The sequence below is a fragment of the Artemia sp. Qi Xiang Cuo genome, chromosome 21, assembly GCF_049724085.1.
Source record: "Artemia sp. Qi Xiang Cuo chromosome 21, ASM4972408v1, whole genome shotgun sequence".
In the NCBI taxonomy this organism is placed as follows: Eukaryota; Metazoa; Arthropoda; class Branchiopoda; order Anostraca; family Artemiidae; genus Artemia; species Artemia sp. Qi Xiang Cuo.
Genome location: NC_142814.1, coordinates 15557643 through 15582158, shown reverse-complemented (window position 1 = coordinate 15582158; position 24516 = coordinate 15557643). Strand labels below are relative to the sequence as shown.

Here is a 24516-nt window from a genome sequence, read left to right as displayed (position 1 = left end):
CCCAGAGCATGCGTGTAGTATAACCATGGATATTTAGATCAAGGCCGTACCCAGGATTTTTTTTCGGAGGGGGTTTGACTGAAAGACTTTTTTTTAGGGGGGGGGGGTACACAAAAAAAAACTCGAAAAACGCATACAAAATTTATTTATATCCATTTTTGTTACGTTTTTACGAGTCAAAAAACATTTCGAGAGGGGTTCAAACCCACTAACCCTCCCTCTGGGTACGGCCTTGATTTAGAAAAAAACTTGATTTCCGCAAAAAAAATAATACAATTAAAGAAAAAACTTCCAATTTATGGCCTTCTAAACTTAAAAAAATAGCCTATCCTGAGAAATCATCTATTTTGAACTAAAATTCTGCATACAAGCCAACCACAGTAAAGCAGTAAAGGAGTCAAGGAGAAATTCACAGTAAAGAAGTAAAGGATTAATTTGCAGTAAAGGAGTTAAAGAGTAATTCGCAGTAAAGGAGTTAAGGAGTAGTTAACAGTAAAGGAGTTAAGGAGTAATTCGCAGTAAAGGAGTTAAGGGGTTATTCGCAGTAAAGGAGTTAAGGAGTAATTCGCATTACAGGAGTTAAGGAGTAATTCGCATTACAGGAGTTAAGGAGTAATTCGCAGTAAGGGAGTTAAGGAGTAACTCATAGCAGAGGAGTTAAGGAGTAATTCGCAGTAAAGGAGTTAAGGAGTAATTCGCAGTAAAAGAGTTAAGGAGTAATTCGCAGTAAAGGAGTTAAGGAGTGATTCGCAGTAAAGGAGTTAAGGAGTAATTTGCAGTAAAGGAGTTAAGGAGTAATTCGCATTAAAGGAAAGATACCAGCCTTATTTCTGATCATACTTATTTCTGAAATTGTATGCCAAATATGACATATAATCAGACTTTTACGCCAGTTCATCACATTACCAGGCCAAATGAGGCCCGCACAGCTCCTTAGGCTTTTCCTCCAACCCAATCTGCTCAAACCTTCACTTTTTACTCCCTCCGGTGAAGGTCAAATTTATTGTTAATCCTTTCTAATGAACTTTTTCAATTCTCATTTCATTTGGTCCCAGACTTTTTGGCCATTCATATGAATCGCCAAAAAGTCTGTTTTTAGGCAACTTTGCATCATTCATCTATAAATATGACCCAATGATATACACCAGTTTCAAGCAATTCGTGGTAACGAACTGTAAGTAAGGAAATACCCGGCTCAATAATAACCGAAACTCTAAAAAATGAAAGACATGAATAAACTGAAAACTCTAAGAAATAAATAAACCGAAACTACTCATCAAAAGTTACTAGCCTAAGAAAATTTGCCTTATTTTCAAAAATGGGAGAAACACCCTCTAAAAGTCATAGAATCTTAACGAGAATCACACCATCAGATTCAACGTATCAGAGAAGTCCACTGTAGAGGTTTCGAGCTCCTATCTGCAAAAACGTGGAATTTTGTATTTATTGCCAGAAGAAAGATCACTGATGCGCGTTTACGTGGGATGATCTTTCCATGGAGGAAGTTTTCATGGAGGAAGGGACATTTCTATGAAGGAGGTGCCAGGTTTCCTGGGTATTATTGAAAAAACGATCAGAAATTAAATAAAAAGGTTTTTTCAACTAAAAGTAAGGAGCAACATAAAAACTTAAAACGAAGAGAAAGTTTTTTTTTGTACTTTCAAGAGATCTATAAACTCTAATTAAACGCTCTTTGTGATTCAGGGGCCATTCTTAAAAAATTGGAACAAAATTCAAACTTTAGCATAAAGAGCGGGGCATTGACTAGGGGGCAAAGCTCCTCATATACGTAATAATTTCTGTTTGTTTTAAGTTTTAATGTTTATGCTTACTTTCAGTTGAAAAAGTTTATTTTTTTATATTTAATTTTTATAATAGGTTTGGACCATATTTTTGTATAGTTTGTCGTTTAATATATGGTCATTCAAAAATGTACCTAGCAAATATTCTTATATAATTTCATTGGAAAATATATCCTTTAATCTTTCAAAGCGCATACAACTTCTTCTACTACTCAGTTGTGCAAATTCGTAAAAATATTGAGGAGGAGAGGGGGGGGGGGTAAATTTGGAGTCAATTTTCCCAAATCATGTAAAAATTACAGTGATAACTGGAAAATGAGCCATATAGTACCTTAAAGGCAAAGATATACTAAAGAAAACTGACCAGTTTCTGTGTAGGCTTGAATTATTCAGTCTTATATTAGTTTTGACAAGATTTTTGAAGATCCTAAATGTCAGCAGGGAGAGGGAAAGGGGTCTGGGGGGGCATAAAAAATTACACCCCGGCTGCTACTACTAACAATTCATTCTAAATAAGTGTCAAAGATGAGACATATAAATCTCAAATTATTGGAACAGCAGATTACTCGGTTTAAGCTCCTTGTCAATCGACCTCATCCTATAATTGAGGAACCATGTCTAAAATAGTCCATAATTTATTAACGATATAAAATAATTTAATTGGGCGTAAAATATCTATGCTCTAATTATACTCTGCGCTAATTATACTATGCACTTAGCACAAAGTCTCTGCACTTAGCACAGCGGTGCAAATTGTGCATTCTTATTGGAGCCGTCTAATCTCTAGTACTGGAGGCTCTTTCCGAGAGAATATCCCTTAGAACATGCAGGCAGTCTATATTAGGCCTAATTAGAAGAAACATTTAACGGTTGAATATTTTGGGTATACACAAAAACGAAAAATTTGATACTAGAGCTGGTATTTTTTATTTAACTTGTTAGAGCCAAGACCGGATAAAGGGCGATTTAAGTTATTGAGCCCAATGGGTCCCCTCATTTGAAAGGGCCCCATGCTACCACCAAAATGAAAGAAAGAGATTTTGAACTTGGCAGCAAATTGTTCATAATGATAAGAGATAAATTATGATTTATTCAAATAATAAAAAACATATCAATTTTAAGTTTACATTACTGGATGAGATTTATCTTAATACACACTTTATAATACAGAAAACTGAAGCAGTTCGTGGTAACGAACTGTAAGTAAGGAGCAACACGGCTTAATGGTAACTGAAACTACAAAAAATTGATTTTGAGATTCGATAGATATATCAAAAGAATCAGCTCATTATGCTAATTCCAAATATATAAGATTCATTAAGTTTAGTGCTATTTAGCAAGAAAATTTGCCTGATTTTCGAAAACGGGGGGGAAGCACTCCCTAAAAGTCAAGGACTTATTGAAAATCACAAATGATATTCAGCGTGTCTGAGAACCCTGTTGTAGAAGTTTCAAGCTCCAGTCAGCAAAAATATGAAATTTTGTATTTTTTGCCAGAAGAAAGACCCTGGATGTGTTTTTAGTTGTTTTTTTATTTGTTTCTTTTACCTAGGCGTGATCCCATCAAACCAATATTCCTAGAATATCAAGAAAGGACTCATTCGAACTATAATCAAAAGTCCTATTGCCCGTTTTAAGCGACCAAAAAGATGGGAGGGCAAATAGCCGCCCTCCCATCCCCTTGTCTCCTTGAATTAATTCGATAAAAAAATTTAGATGGTCATTTTGTTCAGCATAGTTGAAAATTCCTAGTAGGACTAATCCTAGTATAACTGAACCCCACAATTCCTAGGGGAAAGGTCTATAAGTCATGAAATTAGTGCATTGTTTACGTATAGTATTTGTTATTGGTAAGTATACCGACATTTTTCGGGGGGGGGGGTGAATATCCCAAGAGTGAACTTTCCAAGTGAAGTTTTACATTTGGGGAATTTGCCAGAATTCCTGTACGAAATTCCTTTTGTTTGCCTTACTTTCTCCTTGCCAACTCAATTTTGCATTTGGAGATGTTCAGAGGAATTATCCAGGGGCTATTTTCAGTGCGTTTGGATTTCAAGGAAAATATTCCACGAAAGAGGGGATTTCCGGAGTGATCATGAAAATGATTAGAAATTAAAGTCTTTTTCAAATGAAAGCATGCTAAGGAGAATTTTTCAGGGGTGAATCGTCTGCAATAAATATTTACGGGAGAGGGGGATTTTCAGCAAGATGGAATTGTCCGGAGGAAATTTTACGGAGGCGGGGGGGGGGGGTTGTTACGTTGGAGGAAATTTCTACGGAGTAGTTTGCCGTAAGGGGAGAGAATTTTTCATGAAGAGTGAGCCAGAATTGCTTGCATTATATTAAAAACGATCAGAAATTAAATAAAAACAAGGTTTTTTTTAACTGAAAGTAAAGAGCAACATTAAAACTCAAAACGAACAGAAAGTTTTCGGTATATAAAGGTGTGATCCCTCTCTTCAATACCTTACTCTTTACGCTAAAGTTTAACTGCTTGTCCCAATTTTTTAAAAACGGCTCCTGAAACACAAGGGGCGTTTAATTAGAATAAGAAGCTCTTTTGAAAGTACTATAGCACTTTGGCGTGAAGAGCGAGCTATTGGTTTTGGTTTTGGTTTTGGTTTTGGTATTGATGTTTTGGTTTTAATCATCAAATTTAATAAATCCCAAGTGTTAATAAGCCTTGTAAGTTTTAATTTTTTTTTTATTTATTATGTTAATTTATTATTTATTATGTTACTTTATTTATTTATTTTGATTATTTATTATTTATTAATTATGTTTTAATTTATTAATTTATTAATTTATTAATATAGAAAAATACATGCGGAAATCTCAAGGGGAACTGTCCGGGGGAAATTTTTACAGGATTGGAATTGCCTAGAGTATCTTTCCGTAGAGTATCAACCACAATCATATATGTGATAATTATTTTTCATCTTAAGTTTTTAAGTTGCTCCTTACTTTCAGTTAAAAAACTAATTTTTCTATTTAATAGTTCATGTAAAAATTTATTAATATTAATCGGGATAGTCCTGTATCATAGAGATTTTGCACTATGTACGTGAACTACTTAACACACGCAAGCTACTATGCAGGAATATGTTATTTAGATATTTAGTATATAGATTGCACTCCATAAACAAATCCAATTGGGCCCTGCACATATTCGTTCTGGGACTGCTCAGAGTTGTTGTAACGTTTCCTGGAATCACTGCCATCTATAATTACACTACTGTTTATAGCAATATGTGAAAGGTCCATGTATGGAAATTCTCAACCTGCGTGCAATTCTCCCCATGAGTGGAATTCAAAATTTTTTCCCCCATGTATTTGGAAAAATACCTTTTTATGCATTTTCTGTGAAAAAACTGAATATAAAACACAATGTTGCTCCCTCTCGGCTTTATAAAACATATTTTTGATCCTTCTCTCCCTGAATTTCCGTGAATTGACGCCACCACAGATGAGATGGGAAACACACGATAGAAAAGCAAAATAGGATTATAAACTGTAAAAGAACGAATCATTGACCCAAAAACGGAAGGGCGTATCTCACACATTAAAAAAAAATAGGGTAGAAAGTGAGAAAAAATTTTCTATTCAATTTTTAACCTCCTCCCATTTGCAGCAGCAGATTGACTTCGCAAGAGGTGGAAGGTAGCAATAACTTTGGCTGAGACTAAAAAGAACACACTTTTATGTCGTTCATGCTAAAATAAAGTCATATTGTTCATCTACACAGTGTAATTCTTAGATTTTGTTTTTATTTATTTAGATCTTCAAACCCCCCCCCCCCTTCCCCCCCCCAAAAAAAATTAAATAAATAAAAACAATACCTTATTTTTCTTCTTAAATTTTGGAGGTGTGAAGCACACTTATTCGTTACTACAAAAATGAGATTTTCAAACGGTCTTGAAAGCTTCAATAAAATGAAAACGTAGCGTAAAAGCCATGCATGGTAGTTAAATAAATAAACAAAAAATAAAAAATACCTCTTTTTCCAGTGTAAAAATTTTCTCTTTTTGTTCCTTCGCTGAACTATCCCTTCTTTTTATTTTATCTTCAGTATCTTTCAGCTTCTTTTCTAATTCGGAAATGCTTGCATCTTTTTCTAAAAGCTTAAGAAATGAGTCAGTATAGTAAAAGTCTCAAAACATAATTAAATTTTAGAATAATTATATAAGAATAAGTACATATTACATTAACATACATTTTATAACAGTCCGCAGAGAGATGTTAAAGATTCGATCCGTGGACAACAGTGTAGCTTAGCGTAATAGCTAAGTATTACAGAAAACATGAATTAATAATATTTTAATACTATAGCTTTTCATCTAAACAAATCAATTTAAGATAAATATAAAAATCAATCAATCAGGTAATCAATTGAAATCAATTAAATTAAAACGATATTTTAAAATCAAGGGATCTGTTCCAACCAGAATAGTAAAAACGACATATAATCATTCTAAATTCTAGCCAATTATCAAAATAATTACTCTGCTCAAACAGTCTGTGGTAACGAACTGTAAGTAAGGAGCGGCCCGGATCAATAGCAACCGAAACTCTAAGAAACGGAATTTTGATACTAATATATCCATCAAAAGAATTGGATTCTTATGCTGATTACAAATATATAAGTTTCGTCAAGTTTGGTTCTACTTATCAAAAGTTACAGGCCTGAGAAAATTTGCGCTATTTTTGAAAAGGGGGAAAACACCCCCTAAAAGTCATAGAATATTAATGAAAATTAAACCATCAGATTCAGCGTATCAGAGAACCTTACTGTAGATGTTCCAAACTCCTATATGCAAAAAATGTGGAATTTTATATTTTCTTTACCAGATGAAAGATCACGGATGCCCGTTTATTTTGTTTTATTTTTTCAGGGTTGATCGTATCTACCCAGTGGTCCTAGAATATCGTTAGAGGTCTCTTTCGAACGGAAATTAAAAGTTCTAGTGCCTTTTTTAAGTGACCCAAAAAATTGGAGGGCAACTAGGTCTCCCTCCCCCGCTCATTTTTTCCAAAAGTCATCCGATCAAAATTTTAAGATAGCCATTTTGTTAAGCTTAGTCGAAAAATCTAATAACTATGTCTTTGAGGATGACTTATTCCCCCACAGTCCCCGGGGGAAGGGCTGCAAGTTGTGAACTTTGCCCATTGTTTACATATAGTATTGGTAATTGCGAATTATACAGACGTTTACAAGGGGAATTTTTGTGGTGGAAGGAGGTCGGAGGTAGGGAGTCACGTAGGAGGATCTTTCCATGGAGTAATTTTTCATAGGGGAAGGGAATTTTCCATGAAGGGGCGCCGGATTTCCCAGCATTATTTAAAAAACGATCAGAAATTAAAAAAAAAAGTTTTTCCAACTGAAAGTAAGAAAACTTTAAACGAACAGTAATTATTAAGTATATGAGGGGGTTTTCCCCCTCGTCAATACATCGCTCTTTACGCTAAAGTTTTTTTTAGTACTTTCGAAAGAGGTATTTATTCTAATTAAACTGCTTTTGTAATTCAGGGATCATTCTTAAAGAATTAGAACAAAATTCGAACTTTAGCGTACAGAGGGGAAGAATCCTCTGTATTTAGCGTATTGAGGAGGGGGAGAACCCCTCATATACGTAATACTTGCTGTTCGTTTTAAGTTTTAATGTTGCTCCTTGTTTTCAGTTGAAAAAAAAAGTTTTTTTTAATTTAATATAAAGCATGGACGACACTGATTCAAAATCCGAAACAAATTTTTAAAGTACTAAAATGAATCTTCTTGTTATTTCAAGCTTTTTTAAGAATATCAATTGCAAATTTTTGTTTAATAGGATGAAACAAAATAGCAATCCTCCAGAGCCATTGGTTGCACAAAAGGCGTGGCATAATTTGACGTCTCAGCAACAGAACGATTTTATTAGAACAAATAAAATTTTGCAAAAATTTAACCAAGTAATAAAATTTTAATGGAACAAAAAGATTTTTTTGGTAGAACAGAATAAATATATTTACAGTCCACTATAGGTCGAAACTAACACAAAAATGTAAATATGCAAAAGATAATATAGTAAAAAAAATATATAAAAAAAGAAGCAATAAAAATCCAGAGTAGCAAGTGCTTCTGAAGGCCAAACAGATTTAGATATAAAGATCTTCTACGCATTAAAATCACTTCTTGAATCTTCGAATAAAATATAGCTCAGAAGACTTGCAAAATCTGTCTATTAGCATTCTTTTATTTAAGTTTAAGTTAGTCTTCAACATTAAGTTTAAGTTTATTAAGTGAGTCTAGAATTTAAGTTTAAGTTAAGTTAGTTTAAGTTAGTATTTAGTTTCCAAATTAGTCAGACTAAAGACGTTCCAAGCCAAAGTCCAAGTAAGTTTGTCATCTCGTTCCAAGGAGATGAAGCTGGTTTAAACGACTCTCGTAGTTAGTGAGGGAAGCGAGGACATAAGCAAACACTGTGTGTAATTTTAGTACAATAATAAGAACAATAATAGTACAATAATGTACAATAATAGTACAATAATACAATAATAGAACCATTTTCTTATCTTGCTTGGTGAATATAGGCGAGAACAGAAACAAGGCAAGGACAAGAGGAAGACCAAAGCATAAAGTCCTCGCCATCTCATTTTATTATCATTATCACATAAAAAATAGGGCAGGCTAAAACAAGACGGAGGTAAAACAGAAAAAAAAGACACATTTTGACAGTTATGAACATAGGACAAATAGAAGTGACCAGAGATGAGGAGATTCAAGGCATTCAGTAAAAAAATATCTAAAACGTTTCAGCAGAAAAAAGGTTTTAATGCCCTCTTTTGATTTTTTTTTGTACTGTATTTTGTTTGTGCAGATGGCTGTATAACCTTCTGTGTTTTGATAGCTTGGCAAACCTGAGATGTTCCGTCCATGATTATGATACTAGGTCATCTGTAGAGATTAATATTCCGCTAGTTGTTTCGGCCCGATCGATGTTTTCTTTGCTTCACAGGGGGATCAGAAGTTGGAACCATCTTGATCAAAATATAAAAAATATAGGTGATATTTCTTCGTTTAAGATAGTAATTAAAAGGATGCTTTTTAGTAAGTATGAATTTTAGTTTTTTTTTTTTTTTTTTTTTTTTTTTTTTTTTTTTTTTTTAAATAATGATATTGGTAAATATTTGTGGCTCCTGGGGGTGATTATTATGAATATGATAGTAAATTTAATTAAAATGTTAAGGTGTAAGGTTTGTGGTGCTATTTGGGGACTGTGATATAGATAGGTTATTTTTTTTGTTTTTTTTATTGTTTTATGTTAGTGTATTTTTGCCACCCCCTTGGACAAGTTTTACTTCTTGGGGTGGCCACTAAACTTATGTTAATTTGTTTGTTTGTTTAGAATAAATTTCTCTCTCTCTCTAATAGCCTTCAGTTATTATTACAATCATCATCTTTGTTATAATTATTACTAATATTTGTTAAATTATTAGCCGCGTTTTCAGGCTCAGCGGGTTCGAACACGGGTTGTCCTCGTCTAGTTTCAAGTTTCTAGTTTTTCGTCTAGTTTTGTCTAGTTTCAGCAGGTTCGAAGCTTCCACCCCGTGTTTGATGCACTAGATGCACTGCTGCACAACGCTTGATGCGTTAGACGCGAACAACCCGCGTTTAAAGACGGGTTATTCACGGATCAGCAGGTTCGAACACGGGTTTTTCTCGTCTAGTGCATTAAGCGTTGTGCATCAGTGCATCTAGTGTATCAAACAAGGGGTTGAAGCTTCGAACCCGCTGAAACTAGACAAAACTAGACGAAAAACTAGAAACTTGAAACTAGACGAGGACAACCCGTGTTCAAACCCGCTGGGCCTGAAAACGCGGCTATTGTTGTACGAAAGTGATATCTCTCTGATGAGTTTATTTGATAAGGTGTGACTTATTGCTGATTCTTATTTTGTTTTATATTATAGTTTATAGCTATAAACAATTATAGATTATAGATACAGATTATAGACATATATTATAGAGTATAGACTAGATTACAGTTTATAGTTTGTTATATTACAATTAACAATCAGTTTATAGCTAACTAGCATCAATAATAAAAGGAATGTTATCTTTTACGAGGTGCCAGGTCATTTTGTTTCCATTGTCTTCCTCATTGTGTTTGTCTATTCTGTGTTCGTCATTCGTGTTATCTGTGTTCATTAATCTTCAAGCTCAGGCCGGTCATCAGTACTTTTACCAATACTGCATTGTGTTCGGACTGTGTTTGGTTGATGTTGGACAAGTGTGTAGGGTTATATCCTGATATTATTACTATTAATTGGGACATTAATAAAGGGGTAATTTTTTCCTTTTTTCAGATTCTTCTTCAACCACTGAAACTCTAACTCTTTAGATGAAATTCTCAATATTTAAGAAACACTGAGTATTCGATATCATAGGCAGTGAAGTCGCACTGCCTAAGTAAAGAACGATGTTGGTGCAATGTATTGTTTATTTATTTATTTTTCTTTAGACCAGGGCACTTGTATCGAAAGAGTTGTCACAGAAAATTAGGAAAGGGATCTTTCGATTGCAAATTGGAGTGTCTTGTGCCCTTTTTAACAGTCGAAAGTGATTGGAAGGCAACTAAAACCCCTTCCACATCCAACATTTCCCCAAACACATCCAATCAAAACTTTGAGATAGCCATTTTGTTCCGCGTAGTTGATTTCCAAATAGGAATTATGTTTTTGAGGAGGACACTCCCCACAGCCCTCAGGGCAAGGGTTTTATGTTACGCCCTGGGGCATATAAGATTTCTATAGAAAGTGTTGTCGTAGAAACTTCATAAAGGGCTCATTCGATTAGAAACTTAAAGGGCTAGTGCCCTTTTTAATCGTCAAAAGTGACAGGAGGGCAACTAACCCCCCTCTCACGCCCACCTTTTCCCGAAACACATCCAATCAAAATTTTGAGAAAGCCATTTTGTTCAACGTAGTTGAAAGTTTTTAAAATGAGGTCTTTGAGGATGACAATTCCCCCAGAGCCCTCAGGGCAGGGGTTGTAAGTTTTGTCCTGGGGGCATATAAGGTTTTTATAGAAAGTGTTGTCGTAAAAACTTCCAAAAAGGGCTCATTCGATTGGAAATTGAAATGGGTAAAGTGCCCTTTTTAATAGTCGAAAGTGATTGGAAGGCAACTAACACCCCTTCGACGCCCACCATTTCCCCAAACATATCCAATAAAAATTTTGAGATTTTGTTCCATTTGTTCGACGTAGTTAAAAAGTCCCAAAATTATGTTTTTGAGGATGACATGCCCCCCAAAGGGCAAGGGTTGTAAGTTTTGCCCTGGGGGCATGAGGTTTTTTCTTATAGAAAGTGTTGTCGTACAAAAATTAAAAAAGGAATCATTTGATTGGAAATTGAAACTGCTAGTGCCCTTTTAATAGTCGAAAGTGATTGGAGGGCAAGTAGACCCCATCTCACACCGACCTTTTCCCCAAACAAATCTAATCAGCATTTTTAGATAGTTATTTTGTTCAGCGTAATTGATGGTTTTAGAAATTAGGTCTTTGAGGATGATAGCCCCCTCAGAGTCCTTGGGGCAAGGGTTGTAAGTTATGCCCTGGGGGCATATAAGGTTTATATAGAAAGCCATGTTGTAGAAACTTCAAAAACGGCTCAATCGATTGGAAATTAGAAGGGCTTGTGCCCTTTTTAATAGTCGAAAGTAATTGGAGGATAGCTAACACCCCTATCACATCCGCCATTTCCCCATACACATCCAATCAAAACTTTGAGATAGCCATTTTGTTCGACGTAGTTAAAAAGCCCGGAAATTGTGTTTTTGAGTATGAAACACCCCCACAGCCCTCAGGGTAAGGGTTGTAAGTTATGCCCTGGGAGCACATAAGGTTTTTTTTTATAAAAAGTGTTGTCGTAGAAAGTACACAAAGGAATCATTCAATTGGAAATTGAAACAGCTAGTGCCCTTTTTAATAGTCGAAAGTGATTGGAGGGCCAGTAACCCCCCTCTCACGCCCACCACTTCCCCAAACACATCCAATCAAAACTTTGAGATAGCAATTTTGTTCGACGTAGTTAAAAAGTCCGGAAATTATGTTTTTGAGTATGACACACCCCCCACAGCCCTCAGGGTAAGGGTTGTAACTAATGCCCTGGGGGCATATACAGGTTTTTCTTACAGAAAGCGTTGTCGTAAAAACTTACAAAAAGGGCTCATTCAATTGGAAATTGAAATGGCTAAAGTGCCGTTTTTAATAGTCGAAAGTGATTGGAAGGCAACTAACACCCCTTCGACGCCCACCATTTATCCAAACGCATTCAATCAAAATTTTGAGATAGCCATTTTGTTCAACGCAGTTGAAAGGTCCAAAAATATACCTTTGAGCAAGAAACTCCCCTCAGAGCCCTCAGGGCATGGGTTATAAGTTATGCCCTGGGGGCATATAAGGTTTTTATTGAAAGCTTTGTCGTAGAAACTTGAAAATGGGTTCATTCGATTGGAAATTCAAAGGGCTAGTGGCCTTTTTAAGAGTCGAAAGTGATTGGCGGGTAACTAACCCCCCTCTCACGCCGACTTTTCCCCCAAACAAATCTAATCAAAATTTTTAGATAGCCATTTTGTTCAGCGTAGTTAAAAGTTTTAGAAATCAGGTCTTTGAGGATGATAGCCCCCTCAGAGTCCTCGGGGCAAGGGTTGTAAGTTAAGCCCTGGGGGCATATAAGGTTTATACAGACAGCGATAGAAACTTCAAAAAGGGCTCAATCAATTGGATATTAGAAGGGCTTGTGCCCTTTTTAATAATCGAAAGTAATTGGAGGATATCTAACACCCCTATCACATCCACCATTTCACCAAACACATCCAATCAAAACTTTGAGATAGCTATTTTGTTCGACGTAGTTAAAAAGCCCGGAAATTATGTTTTTGAGTATGACACACCCCCTACAGCCCTCAGGGTAAGGGTTGTAAGTTATGACCTGGGGGCATATAAGGGTTTCTTTTATAGAAAGCGTTGTCGTAGAAACTTCAAAAAGGAATCATTCGATTGGAAATTGAAACGGCTAGTGCCCTTTTTAATAGTCGAAAATGAATGGATGGCAACTAACCCCCTCTCACGCTCACCATTTCCCCAAACACATTCAAAGATAATTGCGAGATAGCCATTTTGTTCAATGTAGTTGATAGGTTCAGAAATTATGTCTTTGAGGATGACAACCCCTTCGCAGCCCTCAGGCAAGGGTTGTAAGTTATGCCCTGGAGGCATATAACGTTCTTATAGATAGCGTTTTCGTAGAAACTTCAAAAAGAGCTAATTCGATTTGAAATTGGAAGGGCTAGTGCCCTTTTTAATAGCTAGAAGTGATTGGAGGGCAACTAACCCCCCTCTCACGCCCACCGTTTCTCCAAACACATCCAATTAAAATTTTGAGATAGCAATTTTGTTCAACCTAGTTCAAAGTTCTGGAAATTAGGTCTTTGCGAATGACACTACCCCCCCCCCCTCCAGCCCTCAGGTCAAGGGTTGTAATTTATGCCCTGGGGGCATATAAGGTTTCTATTGAAAGCGTTGCCGTAGAAACTTCAAAAAGGCTCATTCGATTGGAAATTTAAAGTGTTAGTGCCTTTTTTAATAGTTGAAAGTGATTGGAGAGCAACTAACGCCCCTTTCACGCACACCATTTTCCCAAACATATCCAATCCAAATTTTGAGATGGCCATTTTGTTCAAAACAGTTGAAAGGTCCGGAAAATATACCTTTGAGCAAGAAACTCCACTCAGAGCCCTCAGGGCATGGGTTATAAGTTATGCCCTGGGGGGCATATGAGGTTTTTATTGAAATCTTTGTCGTAGAAACTTGAAAAAGGGTTCATTCGATTGGAAATTCAAAGCACTAGTGCCCTTTTTAAGAGTCGAAAGTGATTGGAGGGCAAATAACCCCCCTCTCACGCCGACCTTTTCCCCAAAAAAATCTAATCAAAATTTTTAGATAGCCATTTTGTTCAGCGTAGTTAAAAGTTTTGGAAATTAGGTCTTTGAAGATGATAGCCCCCTCAGAGACCCCCTAGGGCAAGGGTTGTAAGTTATGCCCTGGGGGCATATAAGGTTTATGTAGACAGCGATGTTGTAGAAACTTCAAAAACGGCTCAATCAATTGGAAATTAGAAGGGCTTGTGCCCTTTTTAATAGTCGAAAGTAATTGGAGGATAACTACACCCCTCTACCACCCACCATTTCCCCAAACAAATCCAATCAAAATTTTGAGATAGCCATTTTGTTCGATGTAGTTAAAAAGTCCGGAAATTATCTTTTTGAGTATGACACACCCCCTACAGTCCTCAGAGTAAGGGCTGTAAGTTATGACCTGGGGGCATATAAGCGTTTCTTTTATAGAAAGCGTTGTCGTAGAAACTTCAAAAAGGAATGATTCGATTGGAAATTGAAACGGCTAGTGCCCTTTTTAATAGTCGAAAGTGATTGAAGGGCAAGTAACCCCCTCTCACGCCCACCCTTTCCCCAAACACATCCAAACAAAATTTTGAGATAGCAATTTTGTTCAATGTAGTTGATAGGTTCAGAAATTATGTCTTTGAGGATGATAACCCCTTCGCAGCCCTCAGGCAAGGGTTGTAAGTTATGCACTGGAGGCATATAACGTTCTTATAGATAGCGTTGTCGTAGAAACTTCAAAAAGAGCTCATTTGATTGGAAATTGGAAGGGCTAGTGCCCTTTTCAATAGTTGGAAGTGATTAGAGGGCAACTAACCCCCCTCTCACGCCCACCATTTCCCCAAACACATCCAATAAAAATTTTGAGATAGCAATTTTGTTCAACCCAGTTCAGAGTTCTGGAAATTAAGTCTTTGCGAATGACACCCCCCAGCCCTCAGGTCAAGGGTTGTAAGTTGTACCCTGGGGGCATATAAGGTGTATATTGAAAGCGTTGTCGTAGAAACTTCAAAAGGGCTCATTCGATTGGAAATTTAAAGTGTTAGTGCCTTTTTTAATAGTTGAAAGTGATTGGAGAGCACCTAACGCCCCTTTCACGCCCACCATTCCCCCAAACATATCCAATCCAAATTTTGAGATAGCCATTTTGTTTAACGTAGTTGAAAGTTCTGGAAATTCGGTCTTTGGGGATGACAACCCCCTCACGGTGCTCAGGGCAAGGGTTGGAATTTATGCCCTGGGGGCATATAAGGTGTTTATAGAAAGCATTGTCGTAGAAACTCAAAAAGGGCTCATTCGATTGGAAATTGAAAGGGCTAGTGCCCTTTTGAATAGTCGAAAGTGATTGGAAGGCTTGAGATTTTTACAGTGAAGATCGATGTGGGCACAATGTATTATTATTATTTTTTTTTTTAGATCAAGGCACTTCCTATTGAAGGAGTTGTCGTAGGACCTTCGAAAAGGGCTCATTCAATTGAAAATATAAAGGGCTAATACCCTTTTTGATAGTCAAAAGTGATTGGAGGGAAGCTAATCCCTCTCTCATGCCCACCCTTCCATTTGCTCATTATGTTTAAAAATTTAATGTTGCCTTCAGATTAAATCAAAATGCACTGTGTTAATGCTGATTCCCAATAAGGCATCTCAGCCGTATAACAAGAATGACTGAGGGTATTATGTTCAAACTTTCGGGGCTACTTCTGCTCTTAAAATTAAACCAAATCAAATTAGCGTAAGTGTATACAAGCTATCAGATTTTTTTGCGAGTGGTATCAAGTTTTCTATTTCAGGTCAACTAGAGGAGGTATGAAACTAAATTAAACTCTACTATTTGTGTTCAGATTTTTCAAAGGGCGTATGTTGTTAAAAATTGCTGAAAATTCTCCCCAGCAAAGAAATAGCAGGCCAAACTATAAATTTGCACGTTAATGAAACAAATACAAATGAATGTGCATTGTCAGGTTTAATATACATATACGGATATTTAGCAATCTAAATATTAATATTATTTGATTTATTAAAGTTATAAAGTAACAACATTTATATTTTTTCAGTAAAGTGCAAATTATGTTCTGGCCTTGGGAAGCCTACTGGGAAGCCTACAGGGGTTTTGAGCCCTACTCATGTTAATATCTGCTCGTTTTGAGTTTGACTCGGTTATTTATTGTAATTTCTGTTCGTTTTGGGTTCCATTTATTTATCGATGCTCATTTGCGGCAGTATTATGCGTGGTAGATTATTTGATTCTATTTTTTCTCATTTTTGGTTTAATGGAGTTCTTTACTTTTCTTTGAAAAACTTATTTTGTGGAAAAAGGTTTTTTAATTAATTATACAAAATGGACGAGCTGTTGATGAGTTTCTAAAAGCATAGATAATGCATCGCTGATTTTCTTCTGAATAGCATTGGTGTTTAAATAGTGTCGGTTTAGTTAGGAGGTGTTTTCATTTTCTTGTCTGGTTAGGAAGGGTACCTATGCCCACTTATACCACAGAGAAACGAAGGGTCTATCCTTTGAAATCAACCACGTAAGGGTTATTCTTATGAGCTAACACACCATAGAGTATGAACAACTTATAAGAAGGGAAACTGGCACTAATGTCGACGAAAAAAAAAACAGAAACGCCATCTTGCGTTTATTCTTTTTTGGCATTTTTTTCAAGTTTCATAATTATGCGTTAAACTTAGATCAGACAACCATTATTAAACAAAAAATTTGCCAATAGCCCTAATTACGCTAGTTTTACCTTATTATTAAACTGAAAAAAGGCCAAAAAACGGCAAACCTTAGATTGTTTTGGTGTTTATTTTTTTCGTCGACACTGGCACCAGTTTCCATTCCTGTAAGTTACCTATGCTCTTTGAACTAAACTACAATCATGCATGCTCATACACACTTGAAAAATGATCTAATAGCGCCGGTGACCTTTTGTGCATAAGTAGAAGAAGTAGAAGTGTGAATTAGAAGTATAAGTAGAAGAAGTATCGTTTTTCTCCTGCTTTTACGATCATGTAAACCATTCCTTTACGGATGATCATTACGTTTTGTTGCAAATATCATTTCGATTTCAAATAGTCCATCATAATGTGGACAGACTGATTTTCACAGGCTGAAACCGTTTTGTCAACGTGTATGAACATGCCCTAAGTCAAATTATTAAGCCAAAGATATAAGAACGTTGATATTTACTTCTTTCTGGAGCTTATGCTTTTCTTGTCTAATCTTCTGTAGTTGTTCTATATCTACTGAAGAGCCAGACTGCAATTTCTGTTTCGTTTCGGAATGTTGAGCCTTCTCCAGTTTGAGCTCTTTCTCCAGTTCATTAATGTTATTCTGCAGTTTCTGTAATTCTTCTGTAAAATAATTATTAACATAAAAAAAATATATAAGGTGACTTATAATTAATATAAATATATTAAGGTGACTTAAAATTTATTCGCATCTAAACACAAGGCTTCGACTTTAAATAAAGAGAATTTTATCCACATTCTACTAAACTTCATCCAGAATTTAATTGCTCCAAATCAGATACTCTCAGTTAGCACCTACCAGCAGCCACTAGCCCCCATTTCTCCAACCTAAAAACCCCAATAGATGATGATAAACTATCATAGCCTAATGATAAGAAATGCCAATAAGATAGTACTACTGGAACGGTTGCCCACTAGCAACAGTTTCGTTACTTCTTGTAATTTTTAAAGAAAATGTTTAAGAATTAAAAAAAAGATTACAAATACATTAGAATAATTTGTGCTATTGCACAACAAAAACAAAATAAGATGAATGTCACTAATAATATAAATAATCTAAACGCCACATCGGGTATTAAAGTAGTCAACAATACGCAAATCAGATTAAGATTAGGGGATATTATAAACCAGAATAAGAACCAATTATTAAGAATCAGATTAAGAGGATAAAAGAAGAATATTTCAGAGACGGTAAACGATTACTTTCAAGACAAACTTGCTCTAATATTTTGAAAATAGTCTGAGAGCCAGCTTAAAAATAATTATTACCAATATTAAAAAAAGCTTTGAATTAGCAATTGTTTGCCCTCGCTAGCTCAAAATTTCTATAATTTCCAACAATATCTCTAGATCTAGTAGCCTATTTAAACCAGAAATTATTTATTATTCTTCGGTCGTGAATACTCAAATTACGATCAATCTATTAAAGATAAGTTGCCACATATTATCAACAGTTTTTAATCATTCCTGTTCAAATTTCCTGTTTTTGTTTTTGATGAATCTGGCCCTTCCTTCCAAAAACAGCCAATCTGAACGGGATTAATGCCCCAAAGGACACCAAATATGGCGTCACAACCAGGATAACGTTTATATAAATGACACTGGATAAATAGTGCAGATATTCGCAAAGATGCAGGTTTATTGTAAGGTTTATCGTGTTTTTTGAACAAAATTGAGCAATATTAAAACAAAAAAGGTTTCCCTTCGAGAGTGTAGATTGAAATTGGAATTGAAAAAAGTTTTCAAAAAGAGTTGCTCGAAGAAACATGTAGGCTAAAACGATATAGGGATGTAAAACTTATATCTGAAACGAGCAGAAAGACGTTGAACCAGATAACGTCAAGAAATGAAAATAAATAAATATAGCGCCCAAAAGAGCAAGATGATATAAATATATACCCGTATATACAGTGTCTCGCCCTAAAAAGGGAAAGATGAAACTTGCATAATTTACAGTCTTTGCCCAAGGAGATTTGGGGGTTTGTCATCCTTCGACGCATAGTTACTAGGTCTTTCCACTATTTTAAACGAAACAGCTATCTAAAAATTTGAATGGATGCCTTAAGGGGTTTACAAGGGCGTGTAGCTAAAAGGAACCTGGTTGGGGGCTGGTTGCCCTTCAATCACCTTTGACTCTTTAAAAAGGCAATATAACTTTTTATTTCCAATCAAATGAGCCTTTTCTGGAGATTATACGACAGCTTCTTCCGTATAATATTGCCTTGGGAGGGTAGAAATAAATAATACATTGGAGCCATATTGTTCTTTACTTAGGCATTGCTATTGGGCTGCGTATGGTACATTGGAAACAAATTATAACTGCCATGTTTCTAGAAAAAGTAATTTAGCCTTGGCTTGCACATGGTGTATTTTCCTAAATAGGGGCAATGACTGGGTTAGTTTTTACATTTTTGGGGCAAAGTAACAAAGCCTTAGCCTGAATACATGGTGTTTTTTTTAATTGAAAACACTGGTTCGGCATTGGAAAACAGAGAATAAAGTTGTTTTTAACAAAAAACCGTATTTTGAGACCGCCTTTATGGAATCGTGTCACTAATCTTTTGGAAGACAAAATTCTTCTTGACATATGCCATTTAATATTTTTTGAGGGATTAAAAACTAAAACATTTAATCTATGCAAAGAAATTGTCAATAAGGCGTTGCAGCAACACTTCACGTTGCCCAAACAGCGAAAATTTAATTAATGTCATAATGAGGTTAACTATTCAAGATTCCTGACTCTCAGGTGTGCATGGGCTGTTCTCACTACTCACAGAGCTTGGTTGTGGTAGGCCCCACGAAGTTCCCCCATAAAACTCTTTGGAAAGCTACTGCTACTTTTCAACCTTATTAAGAACAATATAAGGACCTTGGTTGCTCCTTGTCTTTGAAAACTGGCTTTGAAGCTGGCTACTTTTCACCCTTATTAAGAACAATATAAGGTCCTTGGATGATCCTTGTCTTTGAAAGCTTGCTTTGAAGCCGGCTACTTTTCACCCTTATTAAGAACAATATAAGGTCCTTGGTTGGTCCTTGTCTTTGAAAGCTAGCTTTGAAGATGGCTACTTTTAACCCTTATTAAGAACAATATAAGGTCCTTGGTTGCTCCTTGTCTTTGAAAGCTTGCTTTGAAACTGACTACTTTTCACCCTTATTAAGAACAATATAAGGTCCTTGGTTGCTCCTTGTCTTTGAAAGCTGGCTTTGAAGCTGGCTACTTTTCACCCTTATTAAGAACAATATAAGGTCCTTGGTTGTTCCTTGTCTTTGAAAGCTAGCTTTGAAACTGGCTACTTTTCACCCTCATTAAGAACAATATAAGGTCCTTGGTTGCTCCTTGTCTTTGAAAGCTGGCTTTGAAGCCGGCTACTTTTCACCCTTATTAAGAACAATATAAGGTCCTTGGTTGCTCTTTGTCTTTGAAAGCTAGCTTTGAAGCTGGCTACTTTTCACCCTTATTAAGAATAATATAAGGTCCTTGGTTGCTCCTTGTCTTTGAAAGCTAGCTTTGAAGCTGACTACTTTTCACCCTTATTAAGAACAATATAAGGTCCTTGGTCGCTCCTTGTCTTTAAAAGCAATGCTGGCTTTGAAGTATCATCATTGATTGTTGCATGGTACAATCACCCATAAGACTGGTAACTATCTAATTTGTAATACTAGTGTCCCATCTTCAAATAAAGTACCAAGATTTTGCAAAAAAAAAACAAAAAAAAAGCAACTTAAAAAGAACAACAAATACAACGCAAACCACCTAAAAAGCAAATTAGCATCGCCAACAAAGATAAATTTTTTGCTTCGTTTTTATATTCTTCATCAAGAATGCACTTTCTTACCTGAATCGTTCCGCAGTTTGTTAATATCTGCCTCGAGAACAGTTAATTGTGCTTCTAAGCTAACTTTAGCCTCTAATAAGTCAACCTTGTCTTTTTTCAAGGTTTCTAATTCTTCTTTTAATGATTTCAATCCTTCTTTAGAAATTACATCATTATTTATAACAGATACTTTTGTTCGTTCCTCTAATGTAGACAGTGCTGAAACCAGCTCCCCTAAAAGAAAACATCGTAAAGAGAAACCACAAAAAAAGTAAGGTCAAAATAATGGGACAAATAAAGAATAAGACAAAATTAAAAAATACAGCCCAAAATTCATATTTTTTTCTGAAGGGACAATCCAGATGAGTCTTAGAGAGGAATTAACTACTTAGCTCCTACTGTGGGTAGGTAACGTGTAGATGTTTTTTTTTTCCTCATTTGAAATACTAACTCTTACCGTTGGCAGGTAACGTGTAGATGCTTTGTTTTCCTCATTTGAAATAATAACCCCTACTGTGGGCCGGTAACGCGTAGATGCTTTGTTTTCCTCATTTGAAATACTAACTCCTACTGTGGGCATGTAACGTGTAGATGCTTTGTTTTCCTCATTTGAAATAATAACTCCTACTGTGGGCAGGTAAAGTGCAGATGCTTTTTTTTGCTCATTTGAAATACTAACTCCTACTGTTGGCAGGTAACGTGTAGATGCTTTTTTTTCCTCATTTGAAATAATAACCCCTAGTGTGGGTAGGTAACGCGTAGATGCTTTGTTTTCCTCATTTGAAATACTAACTCCTACTGTGGGCATGTAACGTGTAGATGCTTTGTTTTCCTTATTTGAAATAATAACTCCTACTGTGGGCAGGTAGTGTGTAGATGCTTTATTTTTGCTCATTTGAAATACTAACTCCCACTGTGGGCAGGTAACGAGTAGATGCTTTGTTTTCCTCATTGAAATACTAACTCCTATTGCGGGCAGGTAACGTGTAGATGCTTTGTTTTCCTCGGTTGAAATACTAACTCCTACTGTGGGCAGCTAACGTGTAGATGCTTTTTTTTCCTCATTTGAAATACTAACTCCTACTGTGGACAGGTAACGTGTAGATGCTGTTTTTTTCCTCATTTGAAATACTAACTCCTACTGTGGGCAGGTAACGTGTAGATGTTTTTTCCCCTATTTGAAATACTAAAATATGACCATCTATTCTAAAAAATATCATAAAAAGAAAAGAAAAATAACAGAAGTGTTTAGGCTGTATCTGTGGTTGCCTCAAGATACTGGATACTGTGATGAGTTGTTACTTTTAGTGCATATTTATTTGTATATACTTATTTTTATACTTATTTTCATCTATTTATAATTTATGATTTGTTGCTTAATTTTATTCTATTTTATTTTCTACCTTTTTATATATTTCAGCAAATTTTGATGAAATATTATTTTATCATATTATTTTATTTTATTTTAGAAAATAAATATTTTCTTATAGTTTCATTTTATTCCTACATATGCTTATTTTTATTTGTTGAAATGAAAACAGCTAAACCGAATCAGACAGAAAAGGGTACTAAAGTGCACACTGAATTCTGAAGGCTGAAAGGCCGAGGCTGAGCATGGATTTTTAACAAATAGCCTAGGTATCCATAAACGACTTAATATCCTTCTCTCAGATTTTGTACGCAAATGACCTCCAACGGGGCCAGTCCCGAATCTGACAGAAATAAATGCGAAACATTTATTCAAAGTTTTCTGCACGAGTGCAATGTAACCCTTTAATAAATTGTTTATTTATGTTTTTTCTCACATGTTATATTGGCTGGTGATGTGTATTTAAGAGTTTCTAAACGTTGAAATGATGAAATTTTAAAGATATAAAAACGATAAAATTTTGGAATTTATAGCAAAATTTTTTCACCTTTAAAATATCAATCAGAGGCAACACTTTACCGCTGCCTATAATAAAGAGCTATAAGGCTTCAATGTATTATTTTTTTTCACTCTAACTTTTTCCCAGAGGTACCTTATATGGAAGAGGTGGTCGTATAAAGTTGAGAGGGGGCTCATTCGATTGAAAATAAGAAGTTCTAGTGCATTTTTAAATAGTCAAAGCGATCAAACAGGAAATCAGCCCGTTCATGATAGTTCAAAGGTCAAATAGCTATGCTTCCAGGGTTGACAAAACTCCCAAAAGCCCTTGGGGCAAGGGTTGTAAGTTATGCGAGTTGTCCATTGTTAATATATAGGGTTTTATGGAAGGGGTGGTCGTACGTATAAATTTTGGAGGAGGCTCATTCGATTAGAAATCGAATGTTCTTGTTCCTTATTTAAGAGTCAAAAATGATCAGAGGGCAACCAGCCCTCCCCACGCCGTTTTTCCCCTAATGCATCTAATCAAAATTTTGAAATTGCCATTTTGCTCAAAATTGTCCAAAGGTCAGATAACTATGCTTCCAGGTTAGAACCCCCAACTTTCTGGGGAAGAGCTGTGAGTTAGTAAGTTATGCAAATTGTCCATTGTTAACACATAAGGTTTTTATGAAAGGGGTGGTTGCATAAACTTCGGAGGGGGCTCATTCGATTGGAGATAAAAAGTTCTACCGCCTTTTTTAAGAGTCCAAAGGGATCGACGGGCAAAATTCCCTTTCCTCATGCCCTTCTTTCCCCAAATGTATCTGATCAAAACTTTGAGATAGACACTTTTTTGAAAATAGTGCAAAAGTCGAATAACTATAACTCTATAACTATATAATTTCTTCATGTTTTCTTTTTAATTAATACTGGCAATGTCTACTTACAGATTTCACGTTCCTGGTCGTCAACCATTTTCTTCAGAGAGTTCTTAGTAGTGAGATCAGTCACTTTCTTTGCTGTTCTACTCTTATATCTACTTGTATTTATCACCATATTCACTTTATCACTTAACGAATTATTTTCTTCTCCTAATTCTTTCAGCTTCGTTTTCAAAGCCAAAATATCATCTTCTTTCGTCCTTAATTCCTTTTCCACTAATTCCTTTTCTCGTTTTATAATATTCAATTCACCATTATTCAGAGCAAGAAATTTTCCAGTTCTACTTGCTCTTGGTGATTCTTGTTTTTCACTTAGTTCTTTTACTTTACAATTTGCTTCGCTTAATTTCTTTTCCATTGTTTTTAATTGCTCCTTTAAATCTTCATTTTCTATATGGAGCTGTTCAGATGGCGGTATAGCTGTTGTTGAGCGACGGCTGACACGGAGTTGCAGTCGTCGGTTTTCTGATTGGATTTTTTCGCAGTCGTTCTCAAGGTCAATCGTTCGTTGCCGTAGAACTGAATATTCCTGTTCGATTGCCTGAAGTTGACGTTTCAAATCGACTGTAGATTCGCTATCGAGAGACCTAAAAAGAAAAAAGGAAAACTGAACTTTCATTTTATATCATAATATAGATTATTATGTATATAATATACACATGTAAGGTAAAGGTAAAGAATACGGCATTGGACTTTACAGCCCCTACTGGCGGTGCTGATCTCCATTTCTTGACCCTTCATTCAGAAAGTACAATAGGGGGTTGGGGGCCGACCATCCTGTGCTTTCTCACACCCTTCCTGTTTACCTTCCCCAGATTTATCCAGGTACCCATTTAAAGCTAGGTCGATTCTGGCTGAGCTTACAGAGTCACGCCGCTGACCCCCGTCCCAAACCAAACGATTGGGAACACAAGGCCGTACCCAGGATTTTCTTCGGGGTGGGGGGTTACTCAAAGATTTTTTTTCGGGGGGGGGAGGTTACACATGTATTATATTACATTTCGTAGTTTACAATATATACATATTGTATTATAATATATTTCTAATATATAATGTGAACATATTATGTTTATATTACATAATAATTATAGACAAGCAAAGACCTTCGATACCTAGAGTCGGAGTGTGGAAAAAAATTACATACACGACGTAGAGATGATTTAAATTTCTTTGGGAAGAATGTTTGTGATTGGCTATATTGAGATTATGCCATTCTTTCCTAGCTTTGTATTTCCATCCCCAAAACATTCCTTATCAGGTTCTATCGAAGAATTAGGTGTACAACTAGGTGTAGAAAAAAAAGATGTAGACGACATGATGCGTCATCTGTAACACTCAATATGACAGATCTAAAGCCTTTTTTAGTGAGCTGGAAAGTGAAGCTGACTTTCCATGGTTTATTTCGATTATTCGCGATT

The 24516-nt window shown here is 35.7% G+C and overlaps 1 protein-coding gene across 6 annotated transcripts in view; it reads right to left on the bottom strand.

Moving 5' to 3' along the window:
• The window catches only part of LOC148939273 (uncharacterized), a 280313-nt gene that overhangs the window by 88336 nt on the left and 167461 nt on the right, over positions 1-24516 (bottom strand). For all 6 annotated transcript variants that reach the window (XM_089106654.1, XM_089106655.1, XM_089106657.1 and 3 more), the window contains 4 exons: positions 23105-23685; positions 20330-20542; positions 16933-17096; positions 5798-5923 (listed from right to left, as the gene is read on the bottom strand). In XM_089106654.1, the coding sequence (XP_088962780.1) occupies positions 5798-5923; positions 16933-17096; positions 20330-20542; positions 23105-23685 (1084 nt within the window). The remainder of the gene's footprint in view (positions 1-5797; positions 5924-16932; positions 17097-20329; positions 20543-23104; positions 23686-24516) is intronic.